The sequence below is a fragment of the Neltuma alba genome, unplaced genomic scaffold (genome assembly GCF_004799145.2).
Source record: "Neltuma alba isolate B1F8T4 unplaced genomic scaffold, ASM479914v2 tig00013744_pilon, whole genome shotgun sequence".
In the NCBI taxonomy this organism is placed as follows: Eukaryota; Viridiplantae; Streptophyta; class Magnoliopsida; order Fabales; family Fabaceae; genus Neltuma; species Neltuma alba.
This window is the reverse complement of record NW_021637884.1, coordinates 53,746-72,742: the sequence shown is the minus strand read 5'-3', so window position 1 is coordinate 72,742 and position 18,997 is coordinate 53,746. Positions and strand designations below refer to the sequence as shown.

The following is an 18,997-nucleotide window of genomic DNA, read 5'->3' as shown; positions in this document are numbered from 1 at the left end:
TTTAAAGAGCTTCTAAAACTTTCTGAAACTTTACTGCAAGACCAAGGGAAAACTGATATTAATTCCACAAAGAAAATGACACTATTGCCCCTCATGTGAACAGTGTGGGAGAGCCCAATTGCAAGAAGACTAGATAATTTATACAACATACATACATATATTTACAACTGAAATTGGTTCATTTTCATGTCACCCTCCTTCACCTAAAGCAATTGGGACTAGACAATTTGTAACATATATTTATTTATTTACAACTGGAATTAGTCTGTTTACATATCACCCTCTTTCACCTAAAGAAGGTGTCCATGAGTGAACGGTATGGAAGAGCCCATTTGTAAAGGGGACTAGTCAATTAGCACCCTACATACTTTTATTTACAATTAGAATTAGTTCACTTACATGTCATCCTACAATAAGTATTATGAGAGCCAAGCGTCATTTTCTTTGTGAAATCAATTTGCCCCTTTGGTCCTGCAGTGAAGTTTCATAAACTCTTTGAAATTAATTCGGTCCTTAAACGAAATTTTTCCAAAAGAAACGTTATCCTCCATTTTACATTTGTGCGGTGTGTCACTTTAATACAATAAGCCGACGTGAAATCGACATTTTTCATTAAAAGAGACTAGCAATATTAATATTAAAAGATTAAAAACATACTTTATAAACTTCAATGATTAAAATTCAAACTTAATATGTAAATTTAGAAAACCAAATATATATTTTAGCTTAAAGCATGTTGAGTTGTGCGCTTGATTTCACCAAGATCACCAAACTACAATGGGCTAGCCTAATTAGATATTCCTTGTTGGTCACCCCTGTAATTAAAAATAATAAACATATGATTCAAATCCTAGAGATATCTTAAATAATTTAAGAAGCAGCACTCTTTAGGATTAAATAGATCTTTCGTGTAAAAAAAACAACCCTATTTAAGATTAAATAAATCCTTCCTATAGAAACATAGACAACAATAGGTAGAAAACTCAACAAAAAGAAAACAATTTCTAGAGGAGAAAGGAATGCGTGAAGTGTTTAAAAACCCTTATAAGCACTTAGAATAATTTTTATACAAATCAAGACAACTTTTTTTTTTTAATATTTATTTCGAATTTTATAAAATTACTTCTAAAAAGTTATTCCAAACTATTTACTCTTCAAATAGTACCTTTTCATGTCTACGCAAAGAACACGCACAAAAAAGACGCCTGCTCACAAGAAGAGGCCTGTCAGAAGTACTCTTTCTTTTGAAACACCCAAACTCAATATTCATAGTCCCCCATACGTGCCATACTCCGTGGAGTTTTAATAGGGGCTGCCAGACTTTCGAGTAGGATCTGGGGAAGTCGATGATGAGAGGTGGAAGTAAGAATTGAGTGTCCGAGTCATACTCATGTCGGAGAAAAGGAGAGCAAGCGAAAGAGCAAACAAGGCGCTGTGATCCTTGATACCATGTGACGGAAATAAATGAATGGAGTGGAAGAGTGAAGTCAAGAAGGAAATGAGGAAAGAGACGATTGGGAGAAACAATATTCAGACTTCATTAATTCTAAAGTGGTTTAGATGTATTTATACTAAAATAAGTACAGCCGAATTAGTTACAAAATAATACTAATAAATAAAGAACTACCTGTTTTCTTTACAATTACTCATCATTTACATATTTATCACAAAACTTCAATAGCAGTTCAAATGTAGTCTAGCATATGCTTTTTCACCATTTAGATCCTAAAACCAGGGATGCCACGTTGGATCCATCATGCACAGGTTTCTTGGATTCAAGGCCGCTTCAACCAACTCAGTAACACCCCTCTGCACTGGTTGGGGTGGATCCATAGGATTATCCTCCTAATTACAAGTAAATAGAAATATAAGCAGCAGCATTAGATTCACTTGGGGGTGAAAAAAAATATTTCAGATATAAAGGGAGGGAGAAAATCTAAACAAGGCATTTAACGTGACAGGAGTATTTGTAATGCTGGCTAACCTCCTCCGAGAAATTTTGTGGGGCTATGCTCTTCACCCGTGTAATAACATGTTCCACATTAGTGGTGACCTTCTGTTTAAAGTCATGGGGGTTCATAGAACCCCCTCCAGCTAAAGGGGCCATGGGCATTCCAAGTGGCCTTCTCCAAGACCAAGACAGCAGCTCATCACGGAAAAACATTGCAAGGTGATGCCACAGATGCGGGCTTTGCTGCAACATTAAAATTTGCAACTAAATTGACATTCTTGAACATGAATTATGATTAAAACATCAATATGAAACGACATATGCGCGTACAAGCTTGTAACTCTCACCTTAGGAGAAACAACAGCCTGTGCTGCAGCACACATTGAAGATACAATGAGGCCTTCCACCCCAAAGTGGGAGAAAAATGCTTGCATGTTCCTTGTAAGCCTGAATGGTACAGGCTCATTAAACTCAATCAGTCCATTTGCATCATATGCAGGGTGAAAATCAGTTTGGAATATTTTTCCAGTGTTTTTTGCAAACAAGATTTTATTTGGAGACCTTCCACCAATTTGTAGCATGAAAGACACGAAACTTGAAAGTGCCAACTGGATGGCAAATTGCTTTTTAAAAGCCCACATGTGATTGCCGCTTGGCAGAGTCTTGTACATATACTGTGAAAAGATGTTGTCAGTAACAAGAGTTTTCGTTATTTCATTGTAAGCCTGCAGCCGAAGATCAACAACAGCTTCAGGCGATATTTGCCCAGATATAGCCTGGTTCAACTGTTCCTTGAAATAGGTTATTGGAAGATCTGCTTCTCGGTCATTCCTAGCACAATGATTTTCATAGACCTCAAGGAAGGTGCTGTACATTAAATCATCTTCAACCATGCGAACCTGTCCGGACAACGTTTTACAGAAGGGTTCAGTAAATAACTTAAAATAGGATAATGGTTTCTCCTGCTGTCTGTGTGATTTTATGACAAACAATACCACAGCTGTTTATAAGAGGGGAATGCTATGGGTCCAACTGCGAAATAGATAAGGTAGATAAAACAACAATGTAAATGAAGAGTCATTCTGACCTGGGACCAAACAGGAATAATTATTGGCGTGTGAATGCATATGTGACGGCGTCTTGATTCTTTGTGTTTCTCAAACATTTGGTTCATCACACGGAAAAGCTGCAATATGCGCTCATCACTTCTGGCATTAGGAGTCAGAGATGTCTGGACAATGAAATGGCGTTGGGAACCATCAGAGCCAATTAGAGTCAAACGCCTGAAACTGCTTCCATGTCTTCGCACAATAGGTATATCAGCTGCAACCCTGTCCAACTTCACAGTATGATCTGGTGCAATTTCCTGAAATGAAATTCCATATTTAAATATCAATCAGCATAAGATGCACCAAAAACTTCAACTTGACAATAAAATCTGTAACGAACTGCAATAATAAGATATAACGATATATTTGGCAATTTGAAAGACAACCACTCAAGGGTTTACCTGGTCTGTGAAGTACTGCCCAGGAACTTCGACATCAATAACATGGAAGTCCCGCAACACCCTACTTTCTTCTTCCAATTTCAAGACTGCCGGAAACCTGTCTTCAACATTGCTTTGAAGAACATTTTTCCAGTGTTTTAATCGCTCAGTCAACTCAGACAGGGTGGCTGGGAAAGTGGCAGTGCTTTCAGGATCAAGATCACGCTCAAAATCCTGCTTGTATTCCCTCACAAAATCAACATGCTTGTTTATTGCATCTGCAGAGAAGCAAGCCCTGCAAACGCCTGAGAGCTCTTTTTTGAGAGACTGAGGAACTTCTGCAGTAGTAGCTGTTGGATATTTGTAACAGCGGTGGAGCAGAGCATTGACCACTGCCAGAAGCCTCTCCTCAGGAAGAGTGACAAACCTTGAACCAATTTCTGTTAGTAGAACCTGCAAAATACAAGGCTCATTGATATCATAAAAGTCAAGTCAATCTTAGTCAACAAATGATGTGATCTCAATATCACACAGTATGATGCATAGCATAACGTGTAGAATTGAATTAACATATGACGTGATCATATAGAAAATCATACTAACGCCTTGGTATCTTACAACCAGCACGGGAAAAAAAGCTAGATATTTTTTTAAAATATAAATTAACTACAGATCCAGGTTCACATGATATTTATACCCTGTTAACAAGTACCCATAACTGTGATCCACAGGCCCTTTATGATAACTAGGATACAGTACAATAAGATAATTTATTCAAGAACTAGCAGAAATTATTTAGTTTATTGTATCAAGTGTATAATTTTGAGGAACACGTCAACCTTTTAATTTTTTGATTTGTGTAACCAGTAGAGATGATCAGGAGGGAGGTTATCTAGATAACCATATGTGCCTCTGTAGCTTCTTAGCCAAGGTAAAAAAGAAGGAAAAAGAAACGTGCATCTAAAACATATTTTGTCAAATGAACATTACCTCAAGTTCACTAGCTAAATTAGCATGCTTGCTCCTAAGAGCCTCCATTATATCTTTCGCAGCATCAAAGCACTGGCAGCTGATGCTGCAAGACCAATTGCACCAGCACGCCTTAATGTGTTCTGACTACCTTCATTGATATTGGCCGAACCTTGCTGCAAAGGTTGGTCGTTTCCATTATGCATGCTGCTTTCTGCACTTGTAGACCTTTCAGGTTCTTGCCCATGGGAGTTTCCACCATCATGGGATCCAATTCCACCACCGGACTGGGAACCTTGGTGAACTTGGTTGTCAGATGATAAGGCACCCCCACCTGGTCCTTGTACTCGTGCATTTCCATCAGCCAACCCACCAAGAGAACCTGCACTAGCACCAGAAACACTTTGTTGTGCTCTCTGCTGAGCCATTGCCATTCTTCCAATTTCTGATTTATTTGCAACATCACGTCTCTCCAGCAAGTATGTGCGTAGCCAATAATAAAGAGCCTGAAGTTCAGGAAGAAAATCAAAATCATTCAAGTTCTATATAAGCTACAGTTATGGATCCGTATAAGACTTGCCTGAGGATACACAATAGCAATCTTCAGTAGAACAAGTTTGCAACGAGGAGCTTCTGTTCTCTGTAGGGAGAGCAAGAGTTGTGGAATCCAAGAGAGCCAAACCCAATGAGGTATCTGGTCCAAGTATTTATCAAATGCCCTTCCTACAGGCTCACTAGGAGTATCAAAGCTAAGAAGGTAAAGCACTCGAGCTAGGTGGCTTCTCGAATTTGACACGCCAAATTTTACACCTTGTAAGAAGCAGCTGACAGCATATTCTAACCAAATCTCTTCCTGGGTCTCTCTGTACGCCTATCAGAATCATTTGAGAAGTAAGCACAGATCTCTAAGTCAAAAGTCATACTTCTTTTTTTGGCCAAAAGTCAAAAGTCATACTGAATGCATGAAAAACAGAAAAGTAATTACCATATCACAGTAATTTCCCCAGCTTATCCATCCCTTGGGCAAGTTTTTGAAAAGACTGATGGCATTGGAGTATGCAAGGTTAGCACTTTCAGAGTCATTTAATTTTAAGAGGAAATCTCCTTTCAGGCGGAAAATCTCTGCCTTGTGCTTTGGAGGGAAATACTCTAGATTAGTAGTGTTAATCAGATTGAGACCACTTGTTAGTTCTCCTTTCATTTCTAAATATGCCTTTGCCTGCTCTGTTATTTTAACAAATGCTTCCTGCAAATATACAAGAAAAAATAAGTGAGATGAAATCCAAAGTAGCCCCATCACATCAAAATTGTTCATGGCCTAACAGAAAACAAATCGGGAAACAAAAAAGCATGATGTGCACACAACCACTCAAACCATAACATATGATTATCGGCATTTCCATGTCTTACACGTATCACTTATCAAAAGCTTAAGTCGATGTAAGTTGCAAATGTCACAAGAAACTTGAGGTGATGCATGTTGAGTCAACATTAAAGACTAGGCTCCCATGCAACAAACTAAGACCCATGGTTATAATATTTTCAAGCAATGAATACAAGCCCATTTATATGCCTGAAGTCAAGAGACAAGATAATCTCCGTGACACATTGCCAAAACATGGATAACGGACAGCAAAGAAGGAAGAGAAAGAAATTAAAAGGCATTTACAATGAATGCATAGAAAGGGAATTTCCTATTAATGCAAGAAAAAAATAAATAGCTAACTAATAAAGAGGAAACCCCCCTAATATACAAAAACTAAGATGCATCAATAACTCCGCCAAGGAAGTTAGGAATGTCAGATTTTCATTCGCAAATACTGTTTCAAAATTGGCAAAAGAATATTTTGCATGCTTTTACCTCAGCATACTTCTAAAATAATAATTTTAATAATATATACACATTAAATTGATCCATAAATTATTATACTTCTTTCCTTTGAAGAACATGTAACTCATAATCAAGTGACTTTAGAGATAATCAATAATGCATGTTGACGTAGCAAAAGGTAAGCAGTTGACTCAAAGCTTGAGCCATTGGAAATGCTAGTCATATTACCTGCACTTCCATGGTTGAGTGCCCGTACAGCTTTTCAAGTATTGTGACACAAACATCATATAGGCCTTGCTTACGAGCAATGTGAGCAAGCCTGTTCACATTCCATGCTTTGTCACGGTAGCCAAGGTGATGAAGTTGTGAATTTGTGGAGCTAAAATCTTTGAAAGCATCTATGACAGCATTATACATTTCATTCCTCCACTGCAGTAGGTCATACCAAACAGACATATGATCCCATTCATTTGGAGTTCTCAGTCTCCATGTCTCAAGAATGTCCTTGAGATCTGCATAAAGGTTTCCTTGCACACCACCTACAGAGTTTCCAGAGACTTTGTTTCCATTGGAAATATCCAACAGAATTCTGGATGACTCCTTAACTTCAACTATTTGTTGGAATTGCTGCAGAAGGGGAATTTTGGAATGAACAGACATTTCCGGCAGCTGCCACCACTGTTCTAGTGCAAGATCAACACCTTTACCCACCATGTTGTCAGCATCCACTATGCCATTTGTGTTTTTGTCATGAAGGGCAAAGTATGCTTGAATCAAACGAAGTTTTGGAGTTTCTTCCACTTGAGCTTTAGGAATTACATGATCCTTCATATATGTCCAATCAGGCAATTTCCAGAGACTGTCAAGAAGAATTTCATAATTCTCAACACTCTTACCAAAGTCTGCCAAGGCATCCCATTGACTAAGTTGACTGGCACAGTATAACCATTGCTCTTCCCAGAGACACATCTCAGCCTTCGGCACAGTGTTGTTATAAGTTCCTTGAGTTGCCTTCACCATGGCTTGGTAAAAGAGGCTTTGAGCACGCTGCCAATAACCATGCTGAACAAGAGAAAGCCCTGCCCTAGTTTCTGCAGTGATTGATCGTTTCTTCCACAAGCCACACCTCATATCTTCTTCATTAAGCAAGCGATACAGCTCAGCCAGAGACTCAGCGCACTTGGTATCATTCATGAACAGCATAACATGACTTTCAAGTAATGCTAAAGCAATGTGCCATGCATTATAAGTTTTCCCAACATATTTGATGAGTTCACTTGGCATTCGCGGTTGAGGATGACTCAGCTGAAGCCCTTCTAGCAGAGCTTGCACAACATTTGGTCTGCTGGCTTGCTGCCTCTTATGATAATCTTTAGACAGAAGAGTAATCATTGGTTTTGCCAGTGTCACCTGCTCCTCTTTATGTAATGTAACCCAGACAATTGGAAACACCAAGACCCACAAATGATAGGCAACATTAGCATCTGTGTGGGCCAATTCTCGCAATGGAATTAAAAGATCAGCCACCTGAAAAAAGGAAAAAAAAATGAGAGAAGATAGAAATTTTCCAATCTAATAATTTATTTCAGTTGGCTGACACTGCCGCAGAAAACACTAATGAAACAGAGGAACTTCTCAACCAGCCAGGGTGAAGTAAATAGCCAAAACACCATAGGTGGAAACTTTCAAAACCTAGCCATCTTATTGGCAAAGTAAGTCTAATACTGCAAGTAGGTAACAAGTTTATTCATCCTTGAGTTTCACCTATGAATATTATCATGAAAAGCAAACTCAGGATGTTGGAGATAAGCTCATTGATATGCTGAACAATAATTGCAGCTAGAGATCAAACATCAATTACTTTACCTGCAGTTTGCTCATGTTGTTAAGAAACTGGGCGTGCTTATGCACCAGGGTCTCAAATGTCAGCGGAGAGTCCTCAGTACCTTCAGAGACATCATTGACCTTGTGCTGCATTCCTGATGATTCTGGAAGAGTGCTTGAAACCAGAAGCGGTGGAACCCTGGCAGAATTTGGTGCTAGTGTGATAGGCTTATCCTCAACTAATATTGCCAGAAGAAGATCAAGGCCCTGCTTCAGCCAGAAGACATCACTCAAGGCCTCCCAATCTTGAATTTGGACAATGAACTGGAGCCTAGTGAATAGTGATTTCCCAAGGGATTCATGATAGAGAGAGAAAAATTTCATCCTAACTTCAGGATCTTTGGCTCGTAGACCAAGCATGAACTGCCTTTCAACCTTCTGGAATACCTCTTGACGAAGGGACAAAGGGTATCTGAACACATACAAAAATAACTAAGACAACATATAATGCAAGCACGGTGCAGAAAGTCACAAGTTCATTACTTACTTATTAGAATCAGCACAAATCCCATAAAGAAGTCCTAAATATTTCCTATCCCACTCTTCCAAAGAAGCAGGAGGGAAGTTTTGTTTATCAACTTGTGAAAGCTTCTGAAGAAATGAGACTATCTCCTTTGCATTGAGAAAGGAACTTGACGTGACTGATGTGCCTTGCTTACAAAAATCATCTTCAATCCATCCTTTGATTACATCAAGTATGCAAAGAAGCACACTAGCATCAGTAGCTTTCTCTGAGAGCAACGCATTCAAGATTTGAGACACTGATCGTTTGCAGTCAGGAACAATCATCACTCTTTCAGTGATCAGCTTCAAGATAGATTTTAAATTAGAGATTACCGCTCCAACATCAGAACCTTGGCGAGAAGATGTGACAGCTGAATCTGTATCTGCCCTCTGACCCTAATAATGAAGGAAAAGTCTCCCAACTTAATTCATCAAACGATTGGAAATTAACTTTTAAAATAATAATCATAATAATAAGCCTACTGTAAAAGTACAAATTATGGAGCAGATAATCAACAATGCAAGATACATTAAATCACATTAGGAAAAGCAGAAAACTCAAGCCCCTACAAGATTCATGCATGATTATAAAATATGATTTGTTGGGTTTCAAACTCATCACATAAAACTCAAGACGGTGGAGAACTCACGCTCAAGAGAACTCAAACTGTCCATCAGCCCATATAATTTCATATGGTGTTTGCTCGACATTACCATTGATTTTCATTAAACTATTCTAGTTACTTACTTTGTCGTGTTAACTAAGACTTTTTTGTATTTTCAGTTATTTTTTGGATTACATTTCTGGCATTTAATTTGAGATCAAGTGTTCTATTTAAATAAAAACAAGATAAGATTGTGTTATGTTTTAATGAGGACAAAGTTACTCCATTTTAATTAGAATAAAGTTGTGGTCTCTTTTACTACTAAGTAGAAGTCTATTCTCTCTTTTATCATTATAAATGTAAAGTTTCTATCTAATAAAATATGTTAACAGAAAAAATAAAAACTTCGAAATTTTACATGGCATCATGCTTGAGAGGAAGGCCGCATTCTATTATGTGGTCATTCTATTAGGGTTCTTGAAGTTTTTTAGTTATTTTAATCCTTTTAAATTGTTACACAGTGCCAGCAGTCTTGTGGTCTAGTGACACACTATTGTCTTCATTGGCGTTCAATTCCACATGCCACCACTAGTACCAGGAAAAAGTTGTTATAATCTGTACCAATATTAAAGGATTGGATATTACCCCGTCAGGATACCTGTTATAACGGGCCATTAATACCAGGGCTCCTCTCTCACGTGTATATACTCCTTTTTTCTGATTATGAAACAGAAACAAGGAATTCATATCACCTCTCTCTATATGGTATTAGAGCCTTCCTTTCGGGTATTATATTTCTCCTCTATTCTCTATTAGTGTCAATGGTCTCGTCCACTATCTCCTAAATTCTCCTCTATCCAATTTGAGGATGCTCTTAGAGCTTTAATGCTTAATGTATACTTGTCACATACGCTTGAAAGGACTTTAGGGGTTTCAACCGGCCAGTCACTGGATTTGAAATGAAGTTGAACAAGGGCTGGAATTGATTTTGATCGCAATGGAAATGGAGATAGAGATGGATATGGATAAGAAAATGGAAATGGGGTTTAAAAGAGTGTTTGGTATGCGCATGAAATTTTGGTATAATTTTATTTAATGTGTTTTTAGTATGAAAAGTTCAAAATGCCTGATGCAACACACACTCTCAGTTTCATGGAACGATGATGATTGAGGGAGAGGAACAGAAGGAAAGAACGAACAAGACAGAGGGGAAGGAAGGGAGAGAGAATAAGAACTGAGAGGAAAACAGCAGGGAGAGAGTTCACATAGCTCAAAAATATCATTCAACATATCTATATCACATGAGTTGCATGAAAGCTATTTATAGAAGCTACTGTTAAGGTTTCCTTCTCATGAAGGTAACATTAAAACAAAATAGAATATTAGGTTCCTTCCATAGGTTTCCACAAAATATATCATTCTTGTACTCCATCGATGCTCTTTATTCTCAATATTCTCCATCCCAATGCAGCACAGGTAATACCACAATTGAAGAAGCAAAAAATCAAACACATAATTGAAATTCAAAAACTCAACCCCTCCAAACAAAGCAATCAAACCCAAAAAAAAAAAAAAACTTGATCTAAAACATGAGGTCCAAAAATCTGAAGAAGCATCAGAAGCAAAAAAGGCCATAAATATTAGAAGCACTAAGAACCACCACGGAGCCACCAGCGGTCACATCAAAGCACAAATGTCAACCATTGAGTCAGCAACGACCACACCGATTCACCGACGTCCACCAGCAACCCAAATCTAACAATGAAGATAGCGACTTTTACAGATTTGGTGCTTTTGATCTTCCTCTGCCTTCATTGGAACCTAATACTTCCTAGATGTCGAGGCCTTAGACCTTCTTGGTGTTGAAGAGAAAAAAGTTAAAGTTGAAGGTCCGAGAAGGAAAAAAGTGGAAGACGAGGAGATCGATGTAGGATTTAAGGAGAGGAAACCAAATGGAAAAGCCTTGGATCTCTTTGACGACTCCAGATATTTGTAGAACAAGTAGAATAAGCCATATCTCGTGAGGCCAATACTGGGGAGGTCAACAGTGGCGATAGCGCCAATGAGTGGCAAAAATGAATTATTGGAGGGGGAATTGTAAATCTCAACTTTTTTATGGAAGCCAATTGTATTGCTAGGGAGCTCTTGATAAGGAGACCAATAGACAAGTTGCTAAAATAGAAAGCACGGGAGGATCGACCCCTATTTAGCGTACTAGCAAACTTTGTGATGGAAATCAATTCCATTTCCATTTGCCCCAATTCTAGAGTACCAAAAGGCGCATAAAGCATTAATTTGAAATAAAAACCCTTGGCTGTCTAAAATACTTAGGCATGGAGATGGCCAGATCAAGGGATTGTCGACAAGATTGTTGTCTCATAAAGGAAGTACACCCTAGATAGGCAAAATACAATATTATAAATCCAACTAAAGAGCGTATAGCAATCGTATAAAGAATAATGCGGTACTTGAGATGAATCTAGGTAATGGAATCTTATTTAAAATAAATGTTCTTGAGATGTTGTAATCAATATAGAAGCTGATTCGACTAAGTCAATAATTCCTAGAAGATATACTACAGGGTATAGCACTTGTGCATAGAGAAAGCAAGCGACCTCGAGGAGAAAAGATCTATAGAAGTATTGCTAACAAGTCACCATGCTACAACTATTAGCATCCTAAATAATCCAATACAACACAATAGAACTAAATATGTGGAACTTGACCAGAATTCCATATAAGAAATGCTTGGCTTGCCAAGTCGTTAATATATTGACCAAGGGTCTGACTACAGTGGGTTTGAAGAACTATGAAGCAAGATGAGAATGCTGAACATCCATTCTCTAGCTTGGGGAGGAGTGCTGGAAAGGGTGGTTGAATTCCATTATAAAGTCATTCTATAATCTTCTACTTATTTTTATCCTTTTATATTGCTATTATGTTTCCTAGATTCTAAAGAATGAGTTGGGGAGATTCTTAAATCCCTAAACCTAAACTTTCCCTACTTAATGTACTGATTTCACATTCAATAAAATTGAACCACTGGGGGCCGACAATCCCAGTGGTATTATTTGTCACATTCTACATGTTGCACCCTACTAGGCATGAATAACAATGTATGGGCAAGTAATGACACTCAATACCAAAAGAGCCAACAAACCTACCAATAGTTGGTAGGTGTGAGGAATGAGGGAAGTAAGAAAACACAGAATCATCTACCATGGTGGCTCATGGTACAAACAATCCAACTGACTTCCAACCAAGAAGATAACGATATCAAAAGATGGGGTATATAAGGAGAAAAAGATATCTTGCTCAAGTTGGTATTGGAAAAGACAACTCACAATGCTTGAAGAAAAGCTCCAAGCAGAAATATCCAACTTGAATTAGAGTATTGAAATAAACATTGATTCAAAAGGTTATTACTATTATATACATACATGTTCAATTAAAGCTTATTTGCTTTTAATTTGTCTGCTTGGATAACATTCCTATGCATTTAAGATTAGCTTAAATTAGAAAAAATAAGGTTGATTGCTTTATTTTAATTTGAATAGAGTTATGTGATCAGGATGAACTTCTCTTTTCAGGAGTTATATGTTTTAGTTGGCGTACAAGTCTTTCTCCATTTTATCATCTAGAAATATAACATTACTTCCATCTAATGGAATAAGTTCATAGGAAAGGTTTTTCAGTGAAGTTCAAAGGAAATAATACCCGAATTCAGTATTTTTATCAGAACAGACTAATAAATTGGTATGTCAGATAAAATACAATCAAACCGAGGCAGCAGAAAAGGAAACTCCAAAGCCAGAATGGACTTGCATGTAATTGGCAGGGTCAGGTCCAGTCCCAAAGCCTAATATGTATGCCACCTTTCCATACAATGTGCTCAGAAAAAGGATGATGGGAGTTCAAGGGGATGGAGAGAACGGAACGAATAGAAGGATGATGGGATGGAACGGGAATAAGTCCACCTGCCAAGTAGTTCAATTGGCGAGGGAGAGGAATGATTCTCAATTCCCCTCATACTCCCCAGTGCCCAAATCTATTCCCTTTGGGGCAACTGATTAAACAAATTTAACATCCTTGAATCCAAAGAATGAAAGTGAAAATAGAAAAGGAAAAATGCTGCTTACTTGTCTTGAATGAGATCCCGCTGATGAACCCATATCACGTTGTAATCGTTGAAGGATGCGAACTAATATAGAAGGTTCAATGAAGTTTCTTTGCACCTCCATCAAGGTTCTAATAACAAGCAATAAGAAACTAATTGAGCTAGCAACATTATCATCACCAGATGTTTGAGGGGCGGTGACAGTAGATACATGCTTCTGGATCAAATCATCCAGCTTCTGGCTCAACAGTTTTACATCTGCTGGTGTTGTAGCTGCTTCCGGAGGAAAAGCAACAAATATCATCTTCAACAGGGAGCAAAAAGACTTCCCACCATCTAACAATTTATGCTTGAAACATGGTTCAAGAATCTGGGAGGAGACACGAATGACTTATTACAAATGTACAATTTGTTCAGCAAATCAAATAAAGAAAACAAATAGAGGCCTACTTGAGATATCTGGTTAATGTTGTTTCTTATGAACAAGTGTGGCTGTTTCTCCAACACCTTGTTCATGACATCCAAACCCTGTGCCAGAGCTGTAGAAGGGTCCTTTGCCTGAGATGGTTGAATACTGCTCAGCAGCTTTTCCAAATAATTAAATTTTACGTTGGCATTAGGCCACACTTCCAAAGCTTGTGAAAGTAACTCCAAAGCTTGTTTATACATAGCACTCGCCTCTTTATCCTTAGGCTCTATGACCAGTGCAACCTAATTTTACCAGTAAGAGTTAATAATCATAAACAATGGGTATTGAGGAGTGGAGGGTTGCTAAAGATACAATCAATCATAATGCTTTCACTTAACTTTCAATTTTGCCTCAACCAGTACTACCACTTCTATCACATTTATGCATGCAGATCCAATTGTTCTTGGTTAAGACATGGAGGGGCAGGTAAAGATAACAGTGCATATGTCAAAACCATTTGCACAACTCAAAATGAGTTTATCAGAGAGATGGTCTAGCACCCGTTTAATCCATTATATATGGGATATAAATTCCTCACAATTGGAAGAACCTATGGAGTATTTAAATAGACAGCATCAACGCTATGTAATGGTAAAATAGCAAGATTAGAATAAAGCCTCACTCTGATAAGAAAATTAATAATCATTTCCTCCATAGCAGCATTTGGTTTGAATTCCTCATCAGGTTGACTAGCAGACCCTGGAGTTTCAATGTTAGGAATTGATGATGGACCACCAGGTGACATAACACATAAGGATTGCAAACCAGGTTCCACTTTTACTCGCTTGGTTGCATCATCAGGAAATGTAGACCCATCTATGGATCGCTTAGCATCAGCTGAGCTAGTGGTAAAGTCATCATTGATCTGACTGGGGGCTTCAGCATCAGTTACAGCTTTCATTTCATTTTGCCTTTGCCTCTCCCAGTTAACAACTAATCCAGCAAGCTCAATGGCAAGACGTCTGTTTTCAGCTGTGGTGTTGTATGGCAATCCAAGACGACTCAGAGAATTCACCATCTGAGGAACAAATTGCGCTCTGCAGCTGTAGAAGAGATCTGAATGGCGAACAATAAGCTGGAATATGTGAATAAGGTTGGGAATTGAATGACCTTCTTCAACTAGGATCTTCTTAGTATATCGGATCCATATGGGCATCCGGGAATCACCAAGAGGCAGACGGCGTGGCAATGCTGGCATCAATATGTCAAGAGCCTGCTTGACCAACATTTTATTTTCTGGCTGACAAGTCCTAAGGAGTGCTACAAAAACCTGCAGTTTCAAATTTTTGTTAATGGTGGACAATATGTACAAATATGGATAAAAATATCCCATATTTGCATACGATTCCAAAAATTCATCCCCAGACTGACTATAGATCAAACTTGAAAGTCTTTATGTGAGCCTGGTTCAGCAATAAGTTGATTTTAATCAACCTAGTTTTGGATGAGCCATTAAAAGCACAAGAACACAGCAAATTCTTTTAAGATTTTTCCATTTCCATGCAAGTATTCTTGCAAACAAATATCAGAATTACCACTGCTAACTGCAATCAGCCTAAAGTACAGAATAAAGCAATGACATAAAAGAAGCCAGTCCCATATATACATGTTACAACACCCTTCTTGCAAGGATATAATATAAATAATAAAAACCAGGAAATACATACACCAAACATTTCAAGGTATAACAAGGTAAACTATCATTCTAGACGAAAAAGAAATATAGGAAAATGAGTTAATAAATAATCACAAAGTGCTCAAGAATTTTTGTTAGGAGGTTCAAATGTTAAACTCTCACTCCCACATGCAGAGAAACCACTGCAACCAATTCATCAGGATAACTAGCCCAGAAGCATGATTCTGGGAACCATACTGACTTGGTTAGCTCAACTGGTTGAACCAGGAATCAGTCTAGTGTCCAATCTGGAAAATGAAGAAAACGAGAACTCACCTAAAAGAAAACCTGCTTTGAACGGGTCAAAACTAACATTTTGACTAGTTTGGTTGGTAGTGTTTTTCTTAAAATGCAGCAAACAAAGGAGAAGCGGTGAAGAAGGGGGAATAAGAGGAAAAGGAGAACAGAAGGTCCCAGAATGTTAATAGGAAACAAACAAATTGATGTTAGGACCACTTTTGGAAATCTAGGAAAATACATGTTAAGGGAAACGTACCTTTTTGTTATTGACTTGCTATTTTGAAGAAAGAGTAGGGTAGCTATAGGACCACTGTAGTCAAAGTATATGAGTCCGGGGTTGTGAAAGTCACTTTCTGGGTTTTTAATCCTTCTTATGGTTGACAGAGAAAGGTAAAGAAGAATTTTGAGGTGTGGCTTAGGCCTTTGAAGGAAGGAAAGCCAATCCTCTCAATGATCTTGTTGTGTCTATGTTCTAGAGTTCTTGTCCTGTGTGTTGTATCTTGAGTTGTCAGAGATGGGGGTGTGTGTATTGTATCTTTTGTTTGTCATGTTTTGTAATCATCTTATATGCAGTAACAGTATTGTTAATCTCAAGGACTCCCATTCTTTGTTGTCTATTCCTGGTTTTTAGTCGTCTTGTGAGTTTGTTTAGAAGAGGGTTCTATCAATCACAAAGTGGTTTTAAAGTACACAGATCTAAACCTTCTTTTGTTCTTGTAGTGCGATGCAAGTTTGCTAGAAATCTTGAAACTTGAAAGGAGTTTTGCAAGAAAAGCGAGAGAAGAAGGTGGAATCATGGAGAGTCGGATTTTAACTGTAGTTTGAACCTGAGTAATGACAAATCCAAATGAAAGCTAACTGAAAATCTCAAGTTTATACCTCTGTTGAGAGAGAAAAGCTATAAATCAGAGTGATAGAAAATATGGGAACAAATATCTTAGGAAAAAATGATAGAACATAGGAGTTAAAATATTTTGGGAATAGCTTACCATAAAAGAGAGCTTTAATTTATTTATATTATCTTTTGGGCAAGTGCCAAGATATTTTGCTAGCAAGTTGTTATGCAAGCAGATGCATTTTCATTACAAGTGCCAAGATAGTTTAGCTGTTATGCAAGTGGATGCCCTTTTCTTTTTATTATTTGCAAGTTGATGGAAGAAGCCTTAGTCTATAAATAGGAGATCTTATGTACTTTGAAATTAGATTCTGATGAATGAATGATATTATGAGTTATGTGATTCTCTCAAGCCTCCGTTCTCTCTCCCTCTTTCTGATTCTCTCTCCTTTTCTCCCTGTTTCGGTCACCCTTTCCCTTCCACCATCTCTGTTTCTATCTCTACTCCCTTAAATCTCTTCAGTTTGCATCTATTCAAGTGTGTGTGAGGTAACAGAGCCTTTTCGTTGGAATCTTGTGAGGAGAAAGAGGAAAACAAAAACGAATAAGCCTGGAAGAAGAGGCAGCGTAGCTCAGTAAGACCTGAGGTGGAGCCACTCAATGATCTTAAATTAGCGGAAGTCCAATAGGAAAGCATACATTTGTGCTTCTCGAGAAGCAGAGAAGATAAAATTGAAACTTTCGAAGTTTAAACTTCTGGTCGCACACCTATTTGCCTCAGCAATTTGGGAATTTGAAAAGTTGCATCTCAAGGAAACTTTAGTTCAAATAATGTTTTGTGCCATCCATTTAATCTTCTGTTGATTCATTCATTGGACCAGAAAAAAAATATATAATTAGCTCATTCAGTATCAAGATCATAAGTTATCAATGAATGAATATGATAGAGAATTGTAAAAGAGAGTGAAAGAGAAAGGAAAGAGCAGAGGAGAAAAAGAGCAACTGGAATTAACTGAATAATTCGATAAATCAAAACATGAGGAAAACTGATCACTACACATATTTATAAGTCATGGTAAGTCCTCATCCTAATTAAATATCTAACTCAAAACCTTAAATATCTAATTCAAATAATAAAATATTCTATCTAAATCTTAATAAAACATTCTACCCAAATCTTAATAAAGCAAACTAATAAAATATTCTAAATAAACTAACCTTACTACCCTTGACCACTTATTTACAAATCACATATTAGAACAATGCAATAATCGGAAGAGAATTAAAATTTGATTGGAACGCCATTTTTTAAAAGAAATTACATGTTAAGAAAACTATTAAAATTTACATTTTCATACATACTAATTTTTCCCATACATGATTAGGTGATAAATGTATTAATATAACATTACATTAATTTAGATAGGACTGGTTTGACTGTCCAACCAGTTCGACCTGTAAACCAAAACATTGACCAATCCGGCCTGACATCCCAGAAGCATTAAATATAGAAAATGCATGCTAAGTAAAGGAAGTTCCTCAGTGACCTGAGTACAGACCATTTAAACAAAGATCCAGGCTTGCATACCTGAAGTATTATTTTTTCAGGAGCCTGATAAGCCTCCAAGAAATGGCAAACATTCACAAACGCCCACTGTTTGCTTGCAGTGTCTTCGCGCTTCAAATGATTCCACCCAAACTTTATTAATTCCTTCCGGTGATGGACGAGATCATTCTGAAGATATTTAAGGAGCAAAGTGGCAAGCTGCAACAATTCTATTCGTAAAGGCTCGTCATACTCAGCAGAAACCTGAAGAAGGGGAGCAAGATTCATTGAGGTACCAAACTTACTGAACCAGAAACTGGATCAAGCAGACTTCACAAATTATGAACAGGTCCAATAACAAGCAAGAACAAATATTAAATTCCGCATAGCATCAGGATATACCTCTTCAGGAGGATCAAGAAGTTTATCAACGATTGTTTTTATAATAGCAGGATCAACAACCTCCCAACTTTGCCCATTTTGAAAGGCATGAGCTAACATAGGAAGAATAAGCATTTGCATTACAACCACCAAATGGTCATGACCAAGTTGTTTTGATTGAAAAAGGTTCAGAAAATGCAACAAGAGGGCCTTTTTCATGCTGGGCGGATAACCTTCGGCAACCTAAAAGGCACCAAGAAAATTTTCATAACATTCACATAAAAATATGAATTGACACCTCAAGAGATGAAATTTAGACATAACAAAATACCTCAATGATATAAAACTCCTTCAGGAATGTATAATCAATACGGCTATGAAATAAAAATATGGTAAGTATATCAAACAGAACATTCACTTCATTCTTATCATGCCTCAAGTAATTCAGAAAGCATTTGACAAGCCACTTGCTTTCTTTAACCTGCAATAAATGATAATGAA

General features: G+C 37.5%; 1 protein-coding gene across 1 annotated transcript in view; it reads right to left on the bottom strand.

The window, feature by feature from the left end:
• Positions 1-1,514: 1,514 nt before the first annotated feature.
• The window catches only part of LOC114739028 (transformation/transcription domain-associated protein-like), a 42,324-nt gene continuing 24,841 nt past the window's right edge, over positions 1,515-18,997 (bottom strand). Inside the window, 18 exon segments of the mRNA XM_028927095.1 lie at positions 1,515-1,845; positions 1,985-2,194; positions 2,299-2,850; positions 3,039-3,317; positions 3,462-3,893; positions 4,431-4,501; positions 4,504-4,915; positions 4,990-5,280; positions 5,395-5,655; positions 6,469-7,767; positions 8,107-8,536; positions 8,612-9,024; positions 13,373-13,720; positions 13,801-14,061; positions 14,442-15,089; positions 18,158-18,379; positions 18,518-18,739; positions 18,828-18,977. Of these exon segments, the coding sequence (XP_028782928.1) occupies positions 1,726-1,845; positions 1,985-2,194; positions 2,299-2,850; positions 3,039-3,317; positions 3,462-3,893; positions 4,431-4,501; positions 4,504-4,915; positions 4,990-5,280; positions 5,395-5,655; positions 6,469-7,767; positions 8,107-8,536; positions 8,612-9,024; positions 13,373-13,720; positions 13,801-14,061; positions 14,442-15,089; positions 18,158-18,379; positions 18,518-18,739; positions 18,828-18,977 (6,621 nt within the window). The 3' untranslated portion in view covers positions 1,515-1,725.